Source organism: Plecotus auritus (assembly GCF_963455305.1).
Source record: "Plecotus auritus genome assembly, chromosome: 2".
Lineage (NCBI taxonomy): Eukaryota > Metazoa > Chordata > Mammalia > Chiroptera > Vespertilionidae > Plecotus > Plecotus auritus.
In genome coordinates this window covers 183,098,435-183,125,729 of record NC_137771.1, presented here as the reverse complement: position 1 = coordinate 183,125,729, position 27,295 = coordinate 183,098,435, and the positions used below count along the sequence as shown (strand labels likewise).

At 44.2% G+C, this 27,295-nt stretch overlaps 1 protein-coding gene across 11 annotated transcripts in view; it reads right to left on the bottom strand.

Annotated features, from left to right (window-relative positions):
• The window catches only part of DGKG (diacylglycerol kinase gamma), a 206,378-nt gene that overhangs the window by 119,112 nt on the left and 59,971 nt on the right, over positions 1-27,295 (bottom strand). For 2 of the 11 annotated variants that reach the window (XM_080655804.1, XM_080655809.1), the window contains exons 4-10: positions 19,575-19,740; positions 19,007-19,069; positions 15,638-15,700; positions 12,197-12,367; positions 7,441-7,490; positions 4,003-4,077; positions 3,234-3,356 (exon numbers count right to left, since the gene is read on the bottom strand). In XM_080655804.1, the coding sequence (XP_080511930.1) occupies positions 3,234-3,356; positions 4,003-4,077; positions 7,441-7,490; positions 12,197-12,367; positions 15,638-15,700; positions 19,007-19,069; positions 19,575-19,740 (711 nt within the window). The remainder of the gene's footprint in view (positions 1-3,233; positions 3,357-4,002; positions 4,078-7,440; positions 7,491-12,196; positions 12,368-15,637; positions 15,701-19,006; positions 19,070-19,574; positions 19,741-27,295) is intronic. The other 9 variants (XM_080655807.1, XM_080655811.1, XM_080655810.1 and 6 more) reach the window with 6 other exon arrangements.

The window sequence follows — 27,295 nt, the reverse complement described above, 5'->3', positions numbered from 1 at the left end:
GGAGGCTGTGGCTGCAGGGACATCCCTCCACGCCTGCTGTCCCCGAACCTTTTTTATAGGCTCCATCAAAAGAGCACCATTCTTAGGGTGGTGTGTAGGGTAGTAAAAAGCACCCTAGGAAGGTGGTGAGAACTGACTGTCAGGTACACAGAATCCAGCATGCCGGACTCAAACCCAGCTCTTACTTTTGGGCCCCTCTGGTTTGCACTGGTCACGGCAATCAGATCCATTTCTATGCCAAGTCTTCTGCTAACGGTCTCTAGAAGAGCCTGTATGGGTTTCCAAGTGCGGGTCTCCCCCTGGGGCCAGTGAAGCTCATTTCTTCTCATCACCTCAACACCCTGCTTCTTCCAAGACCAGACTCTATAGAATTACAGCCTTTATATCTAATGGTTTCTATAAGTAAAGCTTCTAATCCAGTGTCTGATAATTAAAACTTATCAAGTTCCTACTCTGTGCTGGACAGTAAGGGACACAAAGATAAGCAAAGTGTTTTCTTATGTGTAAGGAGGTAGGTTTATGCCTGTTCTGGAAATGATGAAATGGAGACTCAGAGAAGTTACATACATATCCCAAGACGACACAAATAATAAGTGACTGAATCAGTAGTCAAATTGGGGCTCTTACTGGCATCAGAGCCTGTCCTCCTTCTTTCCTCCTTCCCCTCTCCCCTGTCCCCTTTCTCCACATACCAGGATTTTTCTTTATGAAAGGAAACTACAGCTTAGCAGACCCAAAGGACTATCATTTTTATCTTGGAAATACCTTTATTAGCTAAATAAGGTACTGTTTTCGTAGATTTGCAGTAAGAAGCAAAGGGACCATGGCTTAGAACAAAGTAACATTTCCGCTTGGGCTACAGCGCCATCATGTGGCTCTTTCATTTCTGCACAGTGGCGGCTGCAGGATGTGGGAGTAACGTTCCTCTTGCATGCCAGGCTTATTGCCGCTGCTGCAATTTCACGGGGAGACAGACTGCTTTGCACATACTGCATTCAGAGATCCCCAGACTTATCAGGGGCCTTATGTGGGTTTTGAAAAAGCCAAATAAGCAATGTGACTTTTAAGACATTTAGGAATGCTTTCCTGAACCCCTAATATTAAATGTAGAAAAGTACAATTTAGTGTGTATTTAAAAATAAGTGCATAACACTTTTGATTAATAAAAGCTAAATTTACATTTGTTCTTTGTTTGCCACTTTCTTGATATACAGTTGGTTTTCTATAAAGCTGACTTGGCTTTGGGAAGAGACAGTAGGGAAAATGGTCTGTCTCTCCCTCCTCAAGCCATAAAACAGTGGGTCCTCTCCATGTGAAGAGCTGGTGGCACTTTGGAGTCAGCAAGCCCAAAATAGGAAATCAAAAAGAGATGTTGGTTTCTTATGATTAAAATGCCCCATGTCTATTTCCATATTTAGTGAAAAAACAATGTTATGTTAACACCCAATAAACCAACACACAGGTATGTTGGAACAGCACCTAAGCAGAACTTCCATTCTGACTCAGGTATGATCTTGAGTATTGACAGCAGGAAGTTTATCTTACTTATCTGAGTGCCCCTCCTCTTGGGTCCTAGCTCACATAGGTTCTTGCACTTAATACGTTCTTGGTAAGGGATCCTTGGACGAGAGGTCTGCTGTTCCTGAATATGGAGGATGGCCCCTGGTAGTAACTAGCTGTGTGTTCTTAGGCCCTCGGTTTGCAAAGTGAAGGGGACAGATCAAGGATCACCAAGGTCTTATCCAGCTCTATCTAAGGCAGTGGTCGGCAAACTGCAGCTCGCAAGCCACATGCGGCTCTTTGGCCCCTTGAGTGTGGCTCTTCCACAAAATACCACGACCTGGGCGAGTCTATTTTGAGGAAGTGGCGTTAGAAGAAGTTTAAGTTTAAAAAATTTGTCTCTCAAAAGAAATTTCAATTGTTGTACTGTTGATATTTGGCTCTGTTGACTAATGAGTTTGCCGACCACTGACCTAAGGAATATAAAGACAGTTGTGCAGATCCTGGTTCCTGAATTTCTGCGTGGCCCTTGGAAAGAGCTGCACATGCCAGGACATGACTGCAGGATTCTTAGCTCTTGCGTATTGGAAATGAAGGCCCAGCTTCAGTCCTGAGTTGCAGAACTGTCCGATGGAGACATTACAGGCAACCACAGCAATTGGAGGCTCACCCAGCTGAAAGCTTCCTGTTCTGTTCCTCTGTATGACACTTCAGAATTTCCAAGCGGTGCTATCACACAACCTATGTGATTGTCCTGGCAAATACTTCAAAGGCACAATTTTACTTTTAGCTTGTGCATGAAAGTTACTTTCAGTTGGTAAATAAGCAGAAAATGCAGTGACTGACTAGGTCAGGTCAGGCATATATAACCAATAATTTTGCATGAAGCCTTTACATGTATCCCCTACTCTGATATAGCTGGGAGGTTTTTCTAAAACATCTTGAACTTTCTTTCATTTGGGTCTTTGATCAAGCTATTTTCTTGGCCACAAACCCTCTTCTATCATCTTCTACCACCAAATCATATCCATCCTTGGGAAACAGGTCAAACATCCTCCTAGGTCTTTCCACTGACCATTATCTCAACAACAGGATATCAAAATCCCACACATCCTTCAGGACCAGGGCAAACATCCTCTGATATTTCTTCCCACAGGTCTCACTCCTAAGCCTGGGTCCTTAGAAAGTGAAGTATCTTTGGAGCCAAGTACAAATACATTCTGACTCCTCTCTTTGTCCTTAGGCTAAGAATTTCAGCTTTCCATTTGTATAAATGAGCTGGGGGGGGGGGGTGGAATACCTACCTTATCTGGTTGTTTTGATCACCCTCTGCCTTACAATAGATCAGTATTTTTTCCTTCCCTTTCTCTTTCTCTTCCCTCCTTCCCCAACTCTCATAGCACTTTTCAACCTAATTTGTGGAAAAGATGGAATTCTTCCTTGAATTTTTTTGCCCTTTGATTGGTTGAGTATAACCTTCTGGTGGGTGAATATCTGAGTCCCTTCACAGAGCTCAGAACAATATCTTTATTTACTAATAATTTAGTACATGCTGTCAAATGAATGAATATATTTCAGTCACTAATAGGTAAAAGAGAGGTCTTTGAGGCTGGCCTAGAGCATATGGTTTGTCCATTGGGGCAGAAGCCAAGGTGATGTGTAAATATGAACTTCCACATAGAGCTTGATGTTCCTGAAAGGTAAGAGATCTGAACTCAGGCTTGCTGACTTACAGAGTCGTCCATGCCCAGGAGGACCAGCAATGGGATGGTGGTCATCCCTCCGTGGACCCATTCCTGTAGAGACACAAAGCCGTCCCGGTCGTAGTCCATCCCTTGCAACATCTCCTTCAATATCTGCGGAATCCACAGAGCAGCAATTGTCCACTTTCATCCTTGACTTCTCTGCCCCCACTGCCCTCCTATTTATCTTTTATTCTGCATTGTCTGGCTGTGTTTTGCCCCCTTCCATTCTGATTCACAGTGAGTAGAGCAGTGAGGGAGCAAATGGGGGTGAGGAGAGCAGAGCTCCAAGCCCCGCTCTGCCTGACCTGACTGAACAGCCTTGGGCAAGCCAGCCACCCCGACTCTCCGGGTTCTGCTTTGCTCATCTGTGGAATGGAAATAATATTTCTGTGTATGCAGCACTGTAATGGGGAGTAGAGAAAAGGTATATAGAATGTACATTTATATAAAAAATTAGTATTACCTGGTGATGAAGGAAAATCTTTGAAATTCATTCAAGCTCTAAATTCTTTGATCTATGAGCTCTTGTTATAAAAATTTAGCTCTGGGGAAAAGGTCAGAGGTAATTATTATTTGAATTATATCTACATTTTCCCCTGCTGCCTATAGTTTTTCCTATCAGCAAAGCGGGAGGTCAAGATGTAGGACCCCCGAGAAGCTGCCTGTAGCAGGATGAGTCTGGGAAATCCTGCCCATTTTTATCCTGAGAGTATCCAGCTTTTCTCTTGGAAGTCACCCCATATTTCCAGAAACTCACAGGCCTTAGCTCCGTGGGATCCCACTCAAGATACTGAGCAATGTGCAGCATCTGGTTGACAATACGATCCATCTCCTAGAAAACATCAAGGCGAGAAACCAACTGAAGGTGTGTTTTTAAGAGCAAGGCTAATATCAAAACCTGTGGGAAGGTGGGCAGGTCAGAACATGGGAAGCAGCTGATATAATATCCTGGCATTTCACAGGGAGCTCACTACTTGTTTCTGCTCTTTATTCTGTCTTGACCACAAAGCTCAGTGGAGAGTAGATGCTCACAAGAAGCACAGAAGACGGCTAAGCCAGAAGTATACTGAAAGCTCCCTGGACACCGACCTCCTGGACACCGACCTCCTTGGACCCATCTGGACTCACCTTTCTTCCCCTAGTCTGGGCTTTGACTTAGAGATCATAGGAAGCACTCCTGTTTTCTCCTTCTTTGTGATCTCAACTCTCTCACATGCTTATAGACCAAAGCAGTTCTCTCCCCGCTCTTTAGTCACTCCTCATTCCCACAGCTTTACTGACTTGGGATCCACCTATATCCCTCAAAGGTCAGTGTCAGGTGGATGTAGGGCCTCTGTGTGGACCTTAGTTCAGATACTATGACTTAGATCCTTTTGGCATCTCCTTTATTTCCTTTGTGTCACGTCCAGCCCTGAACCCAGGACTCTGTGGACAGGAAATTCATGAGGGGTTAATGGGCTGGTGAGTGAGCTTTTCACTTGCTACTTAGGCCAGGCTCTATCTAAAACCTCACATAATTGTTGTATGCTAAGGAATCAGGGCACCCAGAGTCCCACTGAAATATGCTAGACCAAGGAGGCATTTGCATCTCTTGGGCACAATCTAACATGTTAATGGTGAGATCAATGTGGGGAGACATTGGTGAACTGAAGCAAGGTTCACAAGTGTTACCTCCACCAGGTAGAATGCTGGCTCAAACCAAGCAAGCAAAAAAGCAACAGGAATTTTAAAAATTGTATTTCATTCAAATTAAAAAAAATAATTCATTGCAAAACTGCAGATGAGGTGGTAGATTGGGGGCGGAGGAAGTAGGCAGAAAGGTGAGGACAGGGTTCTACAGAAGTTTCCATGGAAAAGAGCTTGTGAATCTAGTTGGGACTAAAATTTAACCAGTAAACAATGTGACTCAGGAATGAGAATTAGACTCAGCCTTGAGCTGTGTCAATGGGTGGGCATTTCCAGGAAGAACTGGCTCGTCTGATGTTTACCCTGGTTAGACCACCTGTGAATGATTAATGAGTCATGGGGGGCGGGGGGGAGGGAGTTGGTTCTATGCCATGTTTTAAAAATGGCATTGGCAAACCAGAGTTTGACCAGAGTGGATGTTTAAGCCTGCCTCTGAGAAAGTATGAGGATGGGGAAATCTGAGTTTGGGGGACATTTTACAGATGTGATAGTACCTTCAAATACTTGAAGGCTGATTGTATAGAATCAATATCCACTGATTAGCTGTCCTGGTCAGCTACAGAGGCCAGAAGCAAGCCAATGGGTATCGGGAGGGATTTGTTGAGGGCTGGCTTATTTTGGCTTCACTGCTGGGTTGGGAAAGGGAGAGGGGAAACAGAAGCAGGTTTCATGGTGAAAGTTTCCCCGGCAGACCAGAGGTGCCTTTTGTGTAGGAAGGAAGCCCTCACTGAGTCACCCTCGGTGGTGGAGTGGCTGTGTTAAGGCAGTGGTTGAACTCTCCAGTACTGGGAATGATCACAATGAGGGTGGGCGTCCAGCTGTCAGGGATTCTAAGTGGGAAGTTGAAACAGGTAACTCTTTGGAGACTGCTTCAGTCCACTGATGTTATTCTCCAAATATATCTGAAATCTAACCACTTCTTACTACCTGCAATGCTTCTACCCTGGTGCAAGTTACCATCCTTTCTTGTCTTGCTGATTTCAATAACCTCCAACCTGGTATCCCCACTTGTTCCCCTATAGTCTAGACAACCCAGGAACTAGAGTGATCCTGTTATAACCCAAGTCAACCACGTCACTCCTCTGTGCAAAATATCCAATGGTTCTCCATTTATCCAGAGTTAAAAGTAAACCCTTTCAATCACCTAAAAGGCTTCATAATGCTTTGCAAAATTCCTCTACCCCTATCCCATTTCTTTTCTGATCTCATCTCTTATTGCTTACTCACTCTGACCTCATCTGTTCATTCAACCTGCTACAGTCACTCTGGGCTCTTACTTAATCTGCTAACATTCCAGGCACTCCTCAGGATTTTTGCACTCTCTGTTCCCTCTCCTGGAAGTCACTTCCTCTAGACTTAGTTGTTCCCAGGACTTATAGTCCATCACCTCCTTCAAGTCTCTGTTCAGATGTCCCCTCCTCAGGGAGACCTTCCTTAGCTCATCCAGCTAAAACAGCAGCTCCCTCCAACACTTTTTCTCTTTATTTTTCTCCTAGCACACTTTTTACTATGTTTTTCAGTGCGTGAGTTTGCACTAAAATGAAAGCTTCATAAGGGCATAGGTTTGTGGGGGTTTTTTTGTCAGTTGGCTCACTGATATATACCCAGTATTTAGAACAGTGCCTGGCACATAGTAGATAGTTAATACATGCATGTTCCCTCACATGACATAAACCACAGCATTGCAATGTGGCCATAGGGCTCCCACAAAGACACCCTGGAGTTTGGAGGAAATTGGAATGACTTAGTTGGTCTAGTCACTAGCCAACTAGTGAACTTGTTCCCTTTCTTCTTCCCTCTGTTCTGACTCAGCCCTATGCCCCTCAACCTCAGAGCCTTTCTGTGAAGGAGTTCCACCTTTCACATTGCCAGTCATGAAGACAAGGCCTGCCTGACTCTATTTGCCATCTCCCCTCTCTGCCTTCTTCCTTTTCTATCCTTCCTCTCACTTCATGATCACTGACCTATCCCTGTCTATTCCTGAGGGAATTGGGCAGGGGAGTGGGGGAGACGGACCTCAGGCTTTCTCAGGTACATTGAAATAGGATCATGTGCTCTGAGCAGACAGAATGAGACTCCTAGAGTCCGGGGAATGAAAGAAAGGTGACGGTGATGCAGAAGCGCACCAGCATTTACCTGCTTCCCCCTGCCCTCTTGCCCTGGTCTTGCTGCCTTTCCTACCTCCTCCCCTCAGCTCCTGGACTCCAGCAGGAAATTGCAGGGAGAAGTTCTGACCCATTAGGGAATTAAACTAGATAAGATATGAAAGCACCTCCCCATTCTAAGATTTTATAATCCTGGGCTTCTGGAATGAAAAAGCAAGTTGGAGTTCACTCTCCTACTGGCTGGCTCTTTGGAAATAGAAGGTGGGGATTCTACTCATTCTGCAGCCCATATTGAGACATAGCTATTCTTATAAAGACAGAATTCCTATAAAGAGTTCCGGACTCTTCCTCCACCTGTTGGCTTCTCCCCCAGCCTTTCTTGGAAGGATATTTTGAGAGCTTACCGCTTGATCCAGGAGACCGTTCTCATCCGAATCATAGAGACGAAACATGACTGCAAGAAACACAGAGATGAGGCTTGAGGCATCCTCCAGGCACCAGGGACTGGCTCAGGCTCTGTTGCTGCTAGTTTTTAGATCAGTTCTGACTATCACTAGGGCAAAGGCTGTTGCAGCCAGCTTACCCACGCTCCAAAGGCACAGAATCTGATTTCCTTACAGGGAAGAGGAGAGAGGGAGGAGAACCAAGCCACCTGGCTTCTGGAACTGCCTAAGCAATAACTCTGTAGCCAAGATCCAGGTCATGAGTGCGACTCCCTGTAGGGCATTCACACTTTTCAGCATTACTGGAACACAACTCAGAGCAAATGCCCAGATGATGGTGGGGCTGGGATACCAGAAGTATAGTTAGAACATTGCTCCTATTGCATGCAGAAGGGTGTGGAGTTAGGCAGATTCAAATCTTGGCTCTGCCCTACCACCTCTAGGGAGTCAAGTAAGTCATTCAGGCTCATTTTCTTCATCTGTAAAATTGAGATTACAATAGTTTCTTTGTCCTAGATTTTTTTTAAATGAGGGATAATATATAAATTATTTGCCAACTCTACAATGCTTGGAATGTAGAAAGCACTCAACAGATGTTACTTATTTTTATTTCATTTCATTAAGGAACATTTATATATGCATTTAATAGGTATAAGGCACTTTATCATTATTGGTCATTTAATCTTCCATATGCTACGAAGCACTTGCTATTATAGAATCTATTGTATTTCTTTGTCTAGAAGAATAGCATGTCAACATGCCGTCACAAACTTACTTTATCATGTTCTAGTAGTAGAGCAGTGACATAGAATAAGGAAGATCTGGGAGAGAAATTGGAGCAAAGGACTCAATGTTCATTTATGGGACCTGGCAGCTTACATTTTATTCATCTAAAAGACAGAGATGTGTCTGTTGCAGGGGTGGGGAAACTTTTTGATTCGAGGGCCACAATGGGTTCTTAAACTGGACCGGAGGGCCGGAACAAAAGCATGGATGGAGTGTTTGTGTGAACTAATATAAATTCCAAGTAAACATCATTACATAAAAGGGTACGGTCTTTTTTTTTTATTTCAATAGTTTTATTCATTTCAAACATTTTAACAAGAAGAATGTAAACACTAATTATTATAATTTGAAACTTCAAAAAATGGAGGAATCATAGCACAATAACATACCTTATATTGAAGATGGCAAAGGCAAAATAAAATTGCCTAACAAAGGAAAGGTACAAAAGCCTTTCAAATTAAACTTAAATATAATAAAATAATTTAAAACTAAAACAAATAGAAAAGAACAAAATGTGTAAACAGTAAATTAAACATTTTCTTTAGTGCAACTTCCAAATTATGCCCGGGACGTAGATGTAGATGGCAATGTAGACTGGGTTGAAAGGTTTTTGGTCTTTAAAACATCAACTTCAGTGGGAACAGTGTTGTTGGTCTCCTTTTTAGCTAATGCTCTGATACTGTGCTCTCCAGAGGCGTGTCTCCCTACATCACCACGATAACATGTCTACGCATTCCCAGGGTGATGTCGGGGGACGCCTCCGCGGGCATTACAAGGAGCCTCTGGAAGATTGAGAGGTTGTTCCTTCTACTGAATGGGCGGATATAAATCCGCCCACTCAGAAGAAGGAGCTGCGGCCGTGTTTCCTGACGTTGCCATGTTAACACTGCTGCTGGTGAAGGAGCGGAGGGGAGAGCAAGAGAACCCTCCACTCTTTCGGCTCCGCGGGCCGGATAGAACAGCCAAACGGGCCGGATCCGGCCCGGGGGCCATAGTTTGCCCACGGCTGCTCTGTTGTCTCAAAAGTAAGCAGGGCGGGGAGCAGAGCTGAACATGTCTTCATTTTCCTCCCATTCTTTAACACCCTTCCTCATGCCTGCTTTCTCTGTGAGCCACCCCTGACCTCCCCACCTCATCCCCCCACAGACACTCTGGATCTCCCACAGGGTTACAGCATTCCTTAAGTTGCCCTCATGTCATCACTCTCTTCCACGTGTTTTAATGTCTCTGCAGCTTGTGTTTGTTCAGTGGTTCACTCCTGGTTGGAGTTTAAGTTGTGTAAAGGAGGGTCATGGGCTTTGGATTCTTTGTGACTCCTCAGAATGTCCCAGTCAGAGGCACTTAGCATATGAGGCTGACTTGCCAGACAGATGGTTAAATGATGTAAAGAAGGACAGACCTCCCACTATGTTGCTCCCAGACCCTGGATAGGGTGACTCTAACACGAAGCTCTCCTGGTCCTACTGTGCATGAAGAGTAGAAGCAGAAAGTGTGGGTAAGCATCCTATCTAGCAGCCTGGCTTTGGACAAGTCATTTAACCATTCTGTGCTTTCTTACATGTAAAATGAGGATAATTATCTAGACCTTCTAGGGCCAATAAGAGGTTAAAGTGAGATAATGCACTTAAAGTGCTCAGCAAATAAAAAGTGTTCAATGATGAGAGTTATTGGTCTTACTGTATTACTTTTTATTAATAGGTGGGATACATGTTTGGTTGTTAAAAAGAAAAGCTTAACTTGTTATTAATTATTTAAATCAAGGGAGAATTTTTTCAAAGTATTTTTTTATTGATTTTAGAGAAGAAGGGAGAGGGAGAGAGAGATAGAAACATCAATGATGAGAGAGAATCATTGATTGGCTGCCTCCTGCACACCCCCTACTGGGGATCAAGTTTGCAACCCAGGCATGTGACCTTGACCCGAATTGAAACTGGGACCCTTCAGTCTGCAGGCCAACGCTCTATCCACTGAGCCAAACCAGCTAGGGCCAAAGGAGAATTTGAATTGATTTGGTTTAATTTAAAAAAAGAGAGAGAAAAGTCTACAGGACAAACAACCAAGTTTCTGCAACAGAAAAGTGCAAGGAAAAAAAATAAGCAAAAGATTAAAAGAGATTGAAGAGACATAGTGATCAATGGCAGTGTATGGACCTTACCTAGATCCTGACTCAGGTAAAATACATAAGATAATTGGGGAAATGTGAATACTGACTGAATATTTGGTAATAGTAAGGAATTATTGTCTTTAGATGTGATAATGACATTGTGGTTATATATAAGAAAAACTCATATTTTAGAGGTACATACTGAAATATTTACAGATTAAATTATATGAGGTCTGGAATTTGTTTCAAAATAATCTGAGACAGAGGGAATAAATGGGAGGTATAAATAAGCCCTAATTGACAATAAACTGGTAATTGTTGAAGGTGGCTGACAGGAACATTTAAGTTCATTGTGCTCTCTACTTTTATCTATGTTTGAAATTTTCTCTAATAATTTTTTTTTAATATGCAATTTCTTTTTATTGGAAATACAAGACTGAGTCTGAGAGCCACTAATATGAAGCATCTGCCACATCCTGTTTGGTAGCTATGAACAATATAATGCCTGAAACTCAAAATCTGCTGGATGGTGAAAATAATTTGACATTTCACTTTTAACATTAGCCAGAAGAAAGAGAAAGCTGCTACATTTGTTTCTAAATTAATGCTTAAGACTTGCAACCGTTAACACCGCAAACCTATGGGAGTTGATTTTAAGATCAGCTAATGAGCAAACTTTCATTTTGTTCTTGGCAAGGTTTAACCTTTGTCAGATTTTTCCTTGCTAATGTTTAAGTTTGTTGACTAGTCTTGTTAATTGCTGGATTTTTTTTAACCCTCACAGAAGGATATGCTTTTTCATTGATTTTTAGAGAGGGAGGAAGGGTGAGGGAGAGAGAAAGAGAGAAACACTCATGTGAGAGAGAAACATGGATCAGTTGCCCCCATATGTGCCCAGACCCGGGATCAAACCTGCAACCTACGTATGTGCCCTGACCGGGAATTGAACCTGTGACCCTTTGGTACATGGGCTGGTGCCACACTGGCTAGAGCTAATTGCTGGAATTTTTACTTTGCTATAATGTGTATGTTTTCCCCTTATGTCTGTTAAGGTCCTAAGAGAAACCAAAACACTATAATATATTTTTAAACAAGTTCCTATCACTACCTGTTTTAAAAAGTTTTCCTGGAGGCTCTCAGAGGCCAGTGAGACCACCCCTGGAGTGAGTCATCTGCAAGACTGTCAGCCACTCTGGATTTCCTTTCTGTCACCAGCTATTATTTTCCTCTTGAACATCTTTGAAACCAACTTTAGTAGTAGTGTGAAACCCAGCTCAACTTCCTTAATTAACTAGACCTCTTTCTCTAGAGGCCAAAAAACTTGGGGTAGGGTGGGTGAAAATGTAAATAAGCTTTAACAAGATGGAAGCTGATTAGATCTCAAAGAAAAAAGAACAACAACATTTCTCATAGTTATAGAGTTGCTTGGGCACAGAATAGGGGAAGGATGACAGATACTAAATATCTTCTCTTGAAAAATCTACTAAGAGGAGGCGGCAGCTTCCTGGTTATAGGCTCTTGGGGAGTCCTGCCAGCAAAGGAGGGGAGTCTCCCTTGTGGAGACCCCTTTCCTTTCCAAATCCCGGTCCTCAAAACCAAGGTCTCAAATGCACTTCCTACTCTCTATACACCTGGTCCTGTGCCCCAGCGTGGATTCTAGGAAATGTTCACATCACTGCTGATGACAGGGCAGTAAAACCTCTCCTAAGGAGGCAGGACCCCTAACTGGGGTCCCAGAAAAATCTCCAGCACGTTTACAATCATGCGTAGGACACTCAACCTTCTCCTAGGAAAAAGCTGAAAGCCCTTGACAGGGTGAATACTTACACTCTAGCTTATCCTGAGGCCTCCCTGTCTCCAGCAGGGACAGGTAACACACAACATCTTTCAGGTACACTGTCGGGGGTTGAGAGCCTAAAGATGGAGCAACAGGATTTCCCAGAGAGGTTGCAGCCCCTTGGTCTTTAGCTGGCACTTGCTTCTCGGTGATCTCTGATTCTGTAATAGGCAAGAGAAAAGCATTCGAGGACTCCTAATGTTTAGTAAATATTAAATCCTTTTCATGTCAGAGGCAAGAAGTTTATATAAGTATCTTCAAAAGCATTGGTTACATAAATATAATCAAACTACAGGCCTGGTGCATGAAATTCATGCACTCGGGAGGGGTCCCTCAGCCCGGCCCGTGCCCTCTTGCAGTCCAGGAGCCCCACGATTGATGGTCTTGCAGAGAGAGGCCCCGCCACCTGCCACAGCACCACTGGCCAGGTAGCCTGGGCCTCCCTCTTTGGGGTGATTGATCGCAGAGCCCCCCCATCAATCACCCTGTAGAGGGTGGCTTGGGTCTCCCTCTTTGGGGTGATCTTGGAGCACCCCTTCCGCCCCTGTTCAATCTCCCTGCTGGCCAGTGACCAGGGTCTCCCTCTTCAGGGTAATCAATCTTGGAGGCCCCCTCCTCCCCCCGCCCCCGAATCAATTGCCCTGCAGAGGGTGGCCTGGGCCTCCCTCTTTGGGGCAATTGTGGAGCCCCCCTGACTGATCACCCTGCTGGCCGGTGGCCTAGGCCTCCCTCTGTGCGGTGATTGTGGGGCAATGGCGGGGGCCCCTGATCAATCACATTGCACCTGCGTTGGCTGGCCTGGCACCAGTACATGTCATAGCATGGTCATCCGAACAGTTGTTCTGCTGTTTGGCCGTTCAGTCGATTTGCATATTACACTTTTATTGTTATAGATCAGTGGTCCCAGAAATCCAGTTTGTGGAGTTTATACTCAGAATGGACCTCATTCTGACTCTTTGAAGTGTCTATATCTTTGTAAGAAATTCACCTATACTCTGTGAATTTTCAGAAAAGATGATAGTAGAATGGGGAAAGAAGATGGCAGCGTAGGTAAACACCTATGCTCACTGCCTCCCACAACCACATCAAAATTACAACTAAAATACAGAACAACCATCATCCAGAAGCACTGGAAAGCTGGCTGAATGGAAGTCCAACAACTAGAGAAGTAAAGAAGAAAGCACAATGAGACTGGTAGGAGGCCACTTTTTTAATTGGGAGGGAGATCATCTCTGCAGAGGCTGCCCGGAAGTGCAAGGGGTCCCAGCCCCACACCAGACCCCTAGCCCAGAGTCCCAGAGCTGGGAAAAGAAGTCCCTATGGGCAGTTCTGTAAAAACCAGTGGGGGTTGGGGCTCAGTGACCCAGAAGCTGCTGGAGACCCAGCTGTTCCTCTAAAAGGCCAGCACACAACTTACAAGCTCCCACTTCCTCTGAGCTCCAGTGCAAGGCAAGGCTTTAGGAGACACAGACATATATGAGGAGAAACTGGATTGTCTGGCATCGGGACAGGAACTCTGGGGGCAGCTTTCTCCCAAACAGAGGCACTCGCAGCGGTCATTGTTCCTAAGCTGGGGACCTTCCCAGTTGCAGGACTGACTGGCAACCATTTCTGTTTGCTCCACCCAGGTGATACCCTAAGACTCCACCACATCCAATTCACAACCCCACCCAAGCTGCATGCAGCGGCTTTTGCATATGAATGGCCTGTCCTTGCTTAGGTTAAAACCTGTCAAACAAGCTGCAACTGGGTTAGGGAGCCCCAAACCTATCAATAAAAGGCCCAAGACCCAGCACCAGCACCAGCCTGCCTTGCTTCACATCTGGGCACTTTCAAACCCAATACAAAGAAAAAGAATCTGAAGATTTTTCTGTAGCTCCTGCTGGGTGGCCCCAGATAGTGGCTGACTTTATACCTCCCTGGAGACCCAAGAGCAGTTTATTGTCACACCATACCAGATTACAACTCTATACATCCATAAACTGCACACTGAAGGGGAAGACTCAGTGAGTACCAAAGCCCCAATGAAGCAAGTCCTGCCCCATAAAGGTGTCTCCTGCACAACAGCTCTCCCACTGTAGTCTCAGCTGGTCCCCACAGCCAATTGACCTGGAGGTCCATTCCTCCCAGTGACACCAACAGCAATCAAGGCTCAACTACAACAAGTCCGTGCACACAGCCCACAAAGGGATGCACTTAGCGTGTCCACTTCAGGTTATTGGGGAGGCTGAGCCACTGGGCCCTATAGGACACCTACTACACAAGGCCACTCTATCAACTCAAGGAGACTTAGAAGCTCTACCCAATACATAGAAACAAACACAGGGAAGCAGCCAAAATACAGAAACAAAGAAACATGTCACAAATGAAAGAATGAAAGAAAGCAAACTACTGGATATAGAATTCAAAACCACGGTTATAAGGTTACTCAAGAATCTTCTAGAAACCTCCAAGGGACTTAGTGAGACTTTCAAGGACCTTAGTGAGAATGCCAAAGAAATAATGGAAAAGGACCAGTCAGAAATTAAGCATACACTGACTGAAATAAAGAATAATATACAGGGATGTAACAGTAGACTAGAGGATCCTGAGAATCAAATCAACTATTTGAAATATGAGGAAGCAAAAAATACCCAACCAGAAGAGCAAAAAGAAAAAAGAATCCAAAAATATAAAGGTAGTGTAAGGAGCTTCTGGGACAACTTTAAGCACGTCAACATCCGAATTATGGGGGTGCCAGAGGAAGATATTGAAAACCTATTTGAAGAAATAATGACTGAAAACTTCCCCTACCTGGTGAAAGAAATAGATTTACAAATCCAGACAGCACAGAGAACCCCAAACAAGAGAAACCCAAAGAGGACCAACACCAAGACATATCATCATTAAAATGCCAAGGGCTAAAGACAAAGAGAGAACCTTAAAAGCAGCAAGAGAAAAGCAGTAAGTTACCTACAAGGGAGTGCCCATATGACTGTCAGCTGATTTCTCAACAGAAACTATGCAGGCCAGGAGGGAGTGGCAAGAAATATTCAAAGTGATGAATAGCAGGACCTACAACCAAGATTACTCTACCCAGCAAAGCTATCATTCAGAATTGAAGGTCAGATAAGGAGCTTCACAGACAAGAAAAGGCTAAAGGAGTTCATCACCACCAAACCAGTATTATATGAAATGCTGAAGTGTATTCTTTAACAAAAGGAAGAAGAAAAAAAAGATAAAAAATATGAACAACAAAATGGCAACAAATACATATCTATCAACAATTGAATATAAAAATCAAACGAATAAGAAATCTAATGAACAGAATAAACTGGTGAATAGAATCAGAGGCATGAAAATGGAACAGACTGATGATTCTCAGAGGGAATGGGCGGGATGGAGGGACAGGAAGAGATTAAACAAAGATCTCATATGCATGTATACATTACCTATGGACACAGACAATAGGGTGGTGAAGGCCTGAGGTGGGGCAGAAACCAGGTGGAGGGGAGCTATGGGGAGAAAAAATTATTATCTGTTATAATCTCAAAAATAAAGATTAAAAAAAGAATTTAAAAAAGAAAATATGATAGTAATTTTTAGTAATATCAATAACCAACAGATCAATATCATTTAATCTATTTTTTGGAGGAACACATTCAATTTATAAAGGTAACTTTGGCTCAGATTACAAAATCCAAATAATTGATCATTTACCAATACACCTTTTCACAATTGTCATCTGAAATGCACTTAATGATAAATTAAAAGCTGATTAGTCAAAAGAAAAACATGGGCTTGACACATCAACTAATTTCTAGAAACTAGGAAGAATTTTGACTAATTGCAAACCTAATCAGTTGAATTAAGAATATGAAGAAAATGGCTTCTTCTACCACAGGAATAAAGTACATTTTTCCTCTGAAATGTTCCTTTTCATAGGTAGAAAAACTGTCCCTTCCACATTCTGTTCTCTGGATCAGAAATATAAGGTTCTTACTACAGAAAATGAAGCACCTATATTTCATTATGTGAATTATGCTTTTTTGAGGCACTTTGAGGGTTGTCTCTCTTCTCCCTATATACATGCACACTAAAAATTATCTCTGAATGTCCAGTAAGAGGATGCCACTCACAGAAAACACAAAAAGGCCATATCAAATAAGAATTTAGTTTCCTACTCTGGGTTCTGCATGGGCAACAGGAAAAAGGTTGGAATGTTCAACCAATAGCCTGAACTTAGGTGATTCCAGAACTTGGCTCTTCCTTTCTAGGACAGGCCCTCTCTGTGCTGTCTGCCTGGCCCTATGCTCTTTTTTATAATGAACAAGTACATCTAATGAAGTCATCCATGAAAGGTGGCCTAACAGGAAAAGGATTTTCTACTTTAAATCTTGAATCATGAAAGAAGATTAAAAATAAAAAGTTATACACCTCCCTGGGCCAGCAGCCAGCCCTTTCATGATTTGACCACAGGAGACTGATGTTCCCCGTACACAAGCAAAACGATGCATCACAAATTGCTTCTCTAGGAGGGACTCTGGAAGTTGCTCTCAGACCCAGAATGATATAGATATCGTCAATATGCATGGTGGTCAAATAAGTCAGCCAACTTTCATTATCATAATCAATTATCTTTTCTCAAAATGTCACATGACAGCATCCCCAATAAATCTATTCTTGGTACCTCCGAAACTTTGGTCATAAGACAAATCATTCCCAGACAATTTGGTAGTTCAGGGAATGAAATATAACTTCTCTGGGTAAAAAATTGGGGGGGGGGGCAAATTCTTTTCATAGTTGATTTTCTTGCTGAGAGTTTAGAATCTCAAAGCTTCCAGTTTTATCTTTTCTTTCCTACCAGGAGAATGATTTGTGTCAGAATATGCCTCTTCTATTCCACATAAGATTTGAGGCTTATTTGTTATTTAACTCCATTTACCCAAGGGGCAATGTAGAACATGGTTGGGTGGGATGCTAGCAGGGGGATGAGTGAGCCCATACCTTGTAGAGTCTTGCCCTGCCTTTATCCCTGAAAGCCTCAGGAAGGTGCCAATGCTCTGAGTCCTTGCTTGCTGGAGCTCCATGAGTAACCTGGAATTTCCATTCCCAGCCATGTTCTGCTTTCCATCCACAGCAAATTTCTGATCTCACCAGTCTTTCAGTTAAATATTGAAAACTTAATGCTCTTTCTAGTTACCCTTTTTACTATGACAGGGGAAAAGAGCCAAACTACTCTAAGAAATTTTCAGATCCTAGGTCCCTGTTACAATTAGTTCTCATTCAGTTGTATTATTTCATATCTATCATGCTTTATATATACTAGAGGCCCGGTGCAAGGATTCATGCACCAGTGGGGTCTGTTGGCCTGGCCCAGGGGTGGGCAAACTTTTTGACTCGAGGGCCACAATGGGTTCTTAAACTGGACCGGAGGGCTGGAACAAAAGCATGGATGGAGTGTTTGTGTGAACTAATATAAATTCAAAGTAAAGAGCGGAGGGGAGAGCAAGAGAACCCTCCGCTCTTTCGGCTCCGCGGGCTGGATAGAACAGCCGAACGGGCCGGATCCGGCCCGCGGGCCGTAGTTTACCCACGACTGGCCTGGCCTGTGGGGATCGAGCCAAAACCAGCTCTCCGACATCCCTCTAGGGATCCCGGATTGTGAGAGGGCAGTTCTTGGGTGACACACCCTGGAATTGGGCTCCCTCCTCTCTAGTTCCAGGTGCGTCACCCGAGAACTGCAGCTGCCAAGGCACCGCAGCTCGGCAGCTCCTGCATTGAGTGTCTGACAGTTGGGCGGTCGCTTAGGCTTTTATATATATAGATGTGAAAGATACAATAAAACTGTATTCTGTATTCCCTGGGCACATCCCAAGAGTTGGAACTCATCAATATTTTCCAGACAATAATAGGCCTGTAGAAAATTAGGCCTGACTCTCTGACTCTTTGTATTTAATGCCTCAAGAGAAGCTGGGAGGAAGAGAGCCCCTGAGAGCCCTTCCATGGGAATAAGATGCCCAATGGATATGCTTGGCAACTGAAGATGCAGATTGAAGGAGATCTTGGCAGACCATGATGAGTTAAGAGTAAAGTATACTCACCTGAAAGTAATATGATATTGTATGTCAATTGTAATTTAAAAAATCAATTAAAAATGCAATTCTAGAGAGGTGGCCTGAATAATAATTGCTGATATTTATTGAACATTCACTATGATTCAGGTGCTGTGTTAAGCACTTTATATATAAAACTCAACCTCCATATGAACACATTATCAACTCATGTTACAGATGGGGAAACTGTGGCACAGAGATGTTGTAGGAAAGAGCAGGAATTTAGGAGTTGGACACTTCTGGATTGAATCCTAGCTCTGCAGGTTATAGAGTGGCTTATAAACTGCTAAAGCCTCAGTTCCTTAACGTGGAAGGTGGTATGACTGTGAAGGCTAAATAAACGAAGTGCCTGGCAAATAGACCTTCAAGACAATGTTAGCCGGCTGCCCTTGCTCCTCCTCCCATCTTATGCAAACCTGCATTTATGAATGCTGTTGGAATTCAACCAAAGCAAACTCTTACCTTGCTCGCCCCCCCTCCAGCCACCTACTGGTAGAGTCATCTGTACTTTAGCCCAAGAACTGTCACCCAGCTGCAGAGTCCCAGTACATTTGCATGGCAGGGGCCCCAGAGATGGAGGCAGACAGGATCTGCTCAGGAGCATACAATTACATGGAGACAGAACTGCTGGTTAGGTTTCCCCAGTCTGCCTCAGGAATGAGGTCTTCCCCAATCCTCCCCAAATCTTGTATTTCAAAGACTTACCCGTATCAGGAGCACAGGCCTCATCGGCTTTGGCAGCATTATCCACATTCTGTATATTAGAATCTGAAGAACAAAGAGAAGATTTAGAGGCCAGCCCACACCTCCAGCTTCCTAGAGGGGCAGGAAGGGAACCTTCCTCGAGGTCTGGATCACTTGGGTTGTACCTGTGTCTCTGGGTGTCAGCTGGGTTCATGCTTACTTGTTGGGGTTGACTGTGTTTCCCCCATTATAACACAAGTTTCAGGAAACAGTGACCATATCATACCTTTGTGACAGTCCCAGGTTGGTTGCAGCCTGGGCACACTAGCTGGATGTGGCAGCCTTTGAGGAAGGCTCTCTTCTCCCTGTGCTCCTCTTCCCCCATCCTTCCCTCTGATCCTGAGTGGCAAGAATTATGGCCCGCCCCCTTACTGAGAGATCCATCAGACAGGGCTTCCTGTGAGGTCCGGTGAAGACAGGAGGTCTGGCCCCTGTTCCCCAGTCATACTCCATATGGGAAATGACTATGCCTGTGGCAAGTGGGTTAGAGCTGCAAAACCTCTCTTCCATAGAATGCTGATCCATGTACCTGGGGCACTGGCCTCACTATTGCTGGTCCCCTCCTTTGGGTGGTCAGGGACCTCCTGTTTGGGCTTCTGGCTGAAGGCCAGGAAAAGGTGCGTGCTCAGTGGCTGGGGCAGGTCCACCTCCAGGTATGCCCTCATGAACAGCTTGAAGACGTCATAGCTGATTGTCTGAAAAGGGACAAAAAGGGCAAAGTCAGTGGAGAGACTCCAAGGACAGAGAGGAGGCACAGAAGGAAAGGAATACGGGAGCTGGCAGGTGAGAGAAATGAAAAGGAAAGTGGAAGGAAGTGGGGGGGTTGGTGGGGGCAGGAATGAAAAGGCCAGGAGGTGACAGAGAACCACAGGCACAGGAAGCAGGTGCGGGAGGTGAAGAGAAAACACTGGAGGCTGCAGGGCTTAGTGGGGCAGGCAACCACAGGAGGCTTTTGTAACAACACATTGCTAAATTTAGGTAGAAAAGGGAGTGATGGAGAGTGAGCTCTGGGCGTGGAGGCCCCAGGGCAGGGCTCTGCCTGCATGCAGACCCCTGGGAAGGACTGGTCTCCAATGAGCAAGACTAGGTCAGCGCCCTGGAATCCTGGTTAAGATGAAGCATGCCGTTGAAAACACGGTGTAAAAGAATGGCTTTTCTGTGATATGTCAATTTTCTCCTTGTGCTGTGAGTAAGATAATTCCTGAGTATTTAGGTCTCAAAAAAAAAAAAAAATAGGAGAGAGCTAGAAGAAAAGAGGACAGGCTCCATCCTTTGTTTTTTCATAACTGATCTTCGCTGGACAAACCTCAAGATTAACAGGGGGGAAGGTATGTGCCTGGCTCAGCTACTCTCAAAACATGTCCTTGTGAAGGTTTTAGGCACCAGGAGAAGAGCAGGAAGCCAAGGACAGAAGGTAGAATCGAGAAACATGCCCCAAACTAGAGCCTCTCCCTGCTGTCTTTCTCTCAGTGCCTCTGGGCTCCTGGGCCCAGGCTGGGAGCGACCATGCCAGGGAGGGCTGCTGCACTCAGCAATACTCAACAACAGTTTGCAGTGAGTCATCACTGGTTCCTGCTTTGATGGCATCAGATTCTTCATCAAATCGGCAGATGCTCCTGGAGCTCATTTGAGGAAGCATTACTCCAAGATCTGCTGTGCAGGCTTTTGTGAATAATAACAGTCATGAGAATAAAATCCCTGGTTGGGATCCTACTTGGCTCTCCCTCTAAAATGTTGATAGCATTTAACCCCTTGTCTTTTCGGGAAGCTCTGAGAGCCTTTCCAGAACCAGGAGCTGGCTTGCCTGGGTACCTTCAGGTGTGGGATACAAAGTCTTGGCCTTAAAAACAAGGGATGCTCTCCTGACCCCATTGGGAAGTCACAGGCAGTTCTATTCAACCCCAGGCAGAGCTAGTCTATATATCTCCTTTGCAGATTGGAGGAGAGAGGATAATATAGGCTCTTACCAGATAAAGGGATTTCTAAGCAAATGTTGGACTCATATTTCCTACAATAGCTACCAATCTCTGCCTCCCTCCCAGTCTTTTCAGCCTCTGAGTCTCTGTGTCTCTCTGTTTCATCCACTTTTTGTCCATCTCTGTCTCCACAGCCTTATCAGCACAGATGTCTTTTCCTCACACATCCACCTCCCATTTCCCAGTATGCGGGTGCAAAAACTTTCCCTCCTACTTTCTACCCAACATGACCTTTGACTCCACCCTCCCTGCCTCTGATGGCATCTCCCAGCATCTGCTTCTCTACTTGCAAGCATGTTCAAGGTCACATTCCAAAGAAATTGCTGGCTAGTTGAGCTACTAGCCTGTCCTTCTTCCCTTTCCCTTCAAATTCCTCCAAACAGACCAGATTAGGCTCCTCACCTGCTTAATCTCATTCGCTTTGGATTCTGGCCCTGCTCTCCTGAAGGTCACAGATGCAGTTGTCGCTTTTAGACTTTCTCATCTTTGGCTTCTCTGTAGCATTCCATTCACTTTTCTTCTTGAAATTCTTGATTTTCCATGGTCTGGTAATATTTTGGTTCTCTGATTTGACTAAGTATTTACTGACAGCACTGTTATTCTTTTTTTTTTTTTTTTAAAAAGGCTTTTTTTTTTTTTGCATTGTTTTTTCTTTTGTGCTCTTTCAGTTGACAAGTACTATTTTAAAATGCAGTTTTGAGTTCCAAAATGTCCTGCTAATCTTTTCATTTTTGGTTAGCATCAAATTAAAAACTATTAGCATAAAATATTTCTGGAAAATAGACTGTACTAAGTGATTTAATAAAAAGAACATTAAACAAAGCCTAATTGCAATGCTCTTTAAAAACCAAAGCTGAGATCTGACTGGTTTGGCTCAGTGGATAGAGCGTTGGCCTGTGGACTGAAGGATCCCAGGTTTGATTCTGGTCAAGGGCATGTACCTTGGTTGTGGGCACATCCCCAATAGAGGGTGTGCAGGAGGCAGCTGATCAATGTTTCTAACTCTCTCTCCCTCTCCCTTCCTCTCTGTAAAAAAATCAATAAAATATATTAAAAACAAATAAACAAAACAACAACAACAAATCCCCAAAAACAAAGCTGAAAGACTGTCAAACGAGGTCAGTGTGAGATTTAGGAGATCTCCTGGCTGGTTCTCCTTTCTTTTAAACTCTGTTTCTTCTTCAGCATATTGTGAGTGCTGGGCTAGGAAACCTCAAGTTCTAAACCTCAATTAGCTTCCTCCCTAAACCAGCTCCTCTTCCAGCAGTTTCTGTTAATGTCAATAATGCCATTATTCTCCTAGCATCCCAGGCTCAGCTTTGAACTCCCAGCAGTCTGAGACTAGTTCTTGTCTCTCCCTTCTGTCTGCTGTTCTTTTGCAATGTCTGTCACATCCAGGTCTGCTTGTGTCCATTGCACATCTACCACCAACCTGACAAGGGGACCATTGCAGGCCCCATTGACCCTGATTTCAGACTTCTGTTGCACGTATCCTACCTGCACCGTGGCAATACCTCTCAAAGGCTTCCTTACGTCCACCTCTATCTGCTGGCCTTCCCATCTTATCCTTCCTTGCCAGGTTGACCTTCCTGAAGCAGAGTGCTTTCCTACTCAGAAATCTCCATGGCTTCTAATTGCCCATAGGAGAGTTGAGATCGGTTGTCTCTCTCCAAATTTTTAAAATTATGTGTGCCTCCATAACATTTTGAAGCAAACATTCCCATTTATCTTTACTTATAAATTATATACATGTACTATGTGCTCCTCTATTTCACTCTATAAAATCAAACACAAAAAAGAAATTGGATGAAATAAAGATCGATGTAAATAGAAGGTCTAACATGTAGTGTTTCCACAGTACAATGATCTCCTCTGTACTCCCTGAGTCTGGGATTCACAGCCCTCCCATAATCCCACTCCAACCTAGATCTGTAGTTACTTCAAGCTCTGAGACCATTCTGGTCTTTTCTCCTATTAGCGCCTTTGTATACCTCCACATGCTTTCTACCTGGATCTCTGTGTTCTTCTCTGGCCAACCGTCCATGCGCTTTGCATGAACTGTTTCCGTCTCTACCTGTTAAAACTCTAGCTATCCTTTAAGGTCTGATCCATATTCCACCTTCTCCAGGGGTCCTGGCATGACCTCCTGCGCCTGAATTGCTGTACTTTTCCACCTTGGTTCTGTTTTGGGACACTAATATCTGCTGCCCTCTATTAATATATAGTTGTCTGTGATATACCTTTGTTTCCTGACTAGATGTAGAGATCCTGGAAGGTAGTGAAATGTCTTATTTCATCTCTGTTTCCCCATTACTACCTAACACAGTGTTTCTTGATGGGTATTTTAATGATTGTTAGATTCCTAATTGGTACAGTTGGCTGTCATCAATTATTGTGGGGTCCATTCATATATAAACTGAGTTGCCTAAGTATACTAGTAAGACAGTGCTGGACAGCACTGAGGAACACACCAATGAGTTAAGCATGGTCCATACCTTCAAGAGATTCAGTCATATATATTTATATATATATGGTAAAGGTATTGAAATAATTCTAAAACAGGGTCAACAGTGGTGAATACCCTAGGAAAAGAATGAACAAAGTGCTTCAAGAACTTAGAAAACAATAATGAATGAACACATGTTCGATTATTTATGTTCCTATCCCACGGAACAGGGTGGTATAAAATAAGCCTGGAAACACAGAGCATTCACATCAAAACAGTTCAGAGGAGACTAGATCTCCTCACACCACTGAGGCCTAGAAGTTCAGTGATTGTACCCCTAACCCCACCCCCTAGCTAGTGGCAGAGTTAAACCAGAAGCCAGATCTTCTGACACCTCGTCCAGTGCTCCTGTTACTGTATCTGCCACAGGTCCCAGTGCTGACATCATGTTCCCTGCCACTCCCTCTAGACACCCCAATTTCAGTAGCCAAGAAATGTGACTCTGTGCAATTGTCAAAATGATACATGGATTATGAGAGAGTAGGATCTTTATGAGCACATGCCAGATTCAGAGTAGCTGTTAGTAAATATCTCTGATGGGTCGTGAGTGGCTATCAGGGGTGGGCAAACTTTTTGACTCGAGGGCCACAATGGGTTCTTAAACTGGACCGGAGGGCTGGAACAAAAGCATGGATGGAGTGTTTGTGTGAACTAATATAAATTCAAAGTAAAGGAGCAGAGGGGAGAGCAAGAGAACCGGATAGAACAGCCGGATCCGGCCTGCGGGCCGTAGTTTGCCCACGGCTGGGCTAGGTACTACATCCAAACCAGATAACTAATTGCTATGAGGCACATTGGCAATTCTCTGAGCCCTGGAGTAATATCATAGCTTCTGACATTGTTCAAGCCTGTTACCCACCACACCAAAAAAATTCCTGCAACTTTCATGTAAGGTCTGATCCATATGCCATATAGCTGGGCAATTGCTGCTGCAACCTGTGTAAGGAGAGTGTGTTCATTCTTACAGTGGTTAAGAAGGGAAGGGAGCTAGATGGAGAGTTTACCGTGCATGGGGCACTTTACATGCATGGTCTCCCTTAAGTCCAAAAACAATAGTGGGAGGTGGGACTGTTACTGCTGTTAGTGGATGAAAAAAATTCTGAAACATAAATAACTTGCTCAAAGTCATAAAGCGGTGTCAGAACTGATTTGTGTATAGGTGCGTATTAGTTTCAGGTCACAGTGCCACCAAGCCATCGAGTCCCTTTTGTTTCGATGCTCTTGTCCACTTCCTGACTGTCTTCAGCTGCACTCTGCTCTCCAGAGAACTACACGATGCTGATGGGCCAGGGCATGCTGTGCATGGCCAGGTGCGGCCCTGCCACTCTACAGACTTTTATTCCCCACCTCGCTCTGCTAGTCACCTGACCCTTCCGACAGCTAGCTTGTTTCTCATGGAGACATTTTAGCAGCAGTAAGCCATCAAGCTTAACAGAAATTAAACCCTGTTGTTTCTCCAACCCCATGCCAGGACATTACACCTATTAGAAGTCAGCCACACTGTGAAAGGGAATGAAATCAGAGTGACAGAACTCCCCTGGGACACAGCAGTGCTGCACATACAAAGAGTGGGGGCCAGCAGGATGGCGGTGGGGGCGGCAGAGTGCTCATAACAGCTGAGCTGCTGCTCCCTGCTTCTGAAAGCTCCTGTGGCCTTCACACCCTGGGTGGCCCTGAGCAAATTGTTCCCCTCCCACTTGCCAGCTTCAGGGCGGACAGGCTGATTAGCAGCCCCCGCCAGGCTTTGTTCCCTGTGTTTTTGGAGCTGGGCTGGCAGTGGTGGGGGAAGGCTGAGAGTTCTTTGTTGGCTCTGCCATCTTCCCCGCATGGCTTCTCTTCAGGAATGTCTTTTGAAATGGTGCATACTTCAGTTCCAGCAACCTTCCTCTGGCTTTCTTCTCTTGATGACGGGTGCATTTTATCCAACGTCCCTCCCAGATGTACCTAGAGAGCATGGGCTCTATGGATTCCTGCCCAGTGCCCAGCAGAGATGTTGACTCAAAGTTTGTTGAAAGGGTGACAATATGAATAAGTGGCCAGCCTTTTCTCAAGTTTGCCTGGCTGATTGGTCACTTTTCCGCTACTGGCCCTCATAACAGGAACCAGGAACAGGGAAGAAGGAGTTGATTGAAAACATTCTGGGGAACTGGGACAGAAGGGGAATAGTGATGGGTAACATTTTTAAGTGTCCTGTTGAAACTTTAGACACTTTGCAAACATTATCTCATTTAATCTACTATCTGCAAATTTCAAGGTCCTTTTTGTTGCTATTGTTATCTTCAGGTCACAGATGAAACACTGAGGCTCAAAGAGGTAAAATACTATTCAAGGCCACATTGCTGATTGGCAGCAGAGGTAGGGGTCTAACATAAACCCCATGTGAGTCCAGGGTCATGGCTCTTAAACTTGACCCTGTCAGTAGGAAGTAAGTTCCAGAATGGAGAAACTGTGCTTTTTCATCTTTATATGTTCTGTAGTGCCTGGATGTTCAAGAAATGTTAGATGAGTTGAATTTGAAAGTGGGAGAGGCCTTGCCTTCATCCATTTATTCAACAAACATTTGCTGAGTGTCTTCTATGTGCTGAATACTCTTCTGGGCCCCTGAGACACAGCAGTGAACAAATAAGTGTCTATACAGAGATAGACAAATAAGTGAGTTACATAGTGGGCCAGATGGTGAGAAGTACTAAGGAAGAAAAAGAGGCAGAGCAGGGGGATAGAGAAGGTGATATTCACTAAGAAAATGACTTGAGCCAACACTTGAGGTGAGAAAACGAACAATATGTTTATCTGAGGGAGGAACATTCTAGGAAGAGGCAAAAGCAAGTGCAAAGGTGCTGAGGTTAGGGCAGCCTTGGCTTATGTGACAGCATGAAGTAGGCTAATATGGCTAGACAGAAATGAGGAGAGGAGAGTAGCAAGAGATGGGGTCATAGCGTAGGGGGAGCTGCAAATTGTGGTGACCTTGACTTTTATTCTGAGTAGCGGTTGCAGGGTGGGGTGGGGGGGGGGACCATGGGAGATTGTTGAGCAGAGCAGTGACATGATCTGACTTAAGTTTTAGCATATTGTTCAGGATGCATGTGAAGAATAGACTTCAAAAGTCAAGAGTAGAAACAGGGAGCCCAGTTAGGAGACTACTGCAATAATCTGGGCAGAATATGGTGATGACTCAGGCCAGGGTGGGAGCACTGCTAGTGGTGAGATGTGGCTAGATTTTGGGTATATTTTAAATGTAGAAGTGCCAGGGTTTGCTGGCCAATTGAATGTGGGATGTGAGAAAAAGAGAAAAGTCAATGATGACTTCATAGTTTTAGGCTGAATAACTGGAAAAATGGAATTGCCATTTACTGAAATGGGAAGACTGCTGGGAAAACAGGTTACACAGAAGAAGATCAAGGAGCTTAGTTTAGTGCATGTTAAGTTTGAGATACTTATTTGATTTTTAAACCAGGAGGAAAACTAGGAGACTGTGGTATCCTGAAAACCAAGTGAAGAAAGTGGAAGAGAATTTGGCCACCCATGTCCAAATATACTTTACTCAACCAATTCTGTTGAGTAAAGTAACGATTGAGTTTAGCCACATGGAGATCCTTGGCTTTGTAGGCTAGTGGTTTCAGAGGAGGAGTAGGGGCTACATGCTGATTGCAAAGCTTTCAAGAATGTGGGAAGAAGAGAAATTGAAGGCAATGAGTACAGACAAATCTTTTGCACAGTAAACGATTTCCTATAAAGGGCAGGAAGGAAATGAGATAGTAGCTAGAGGGA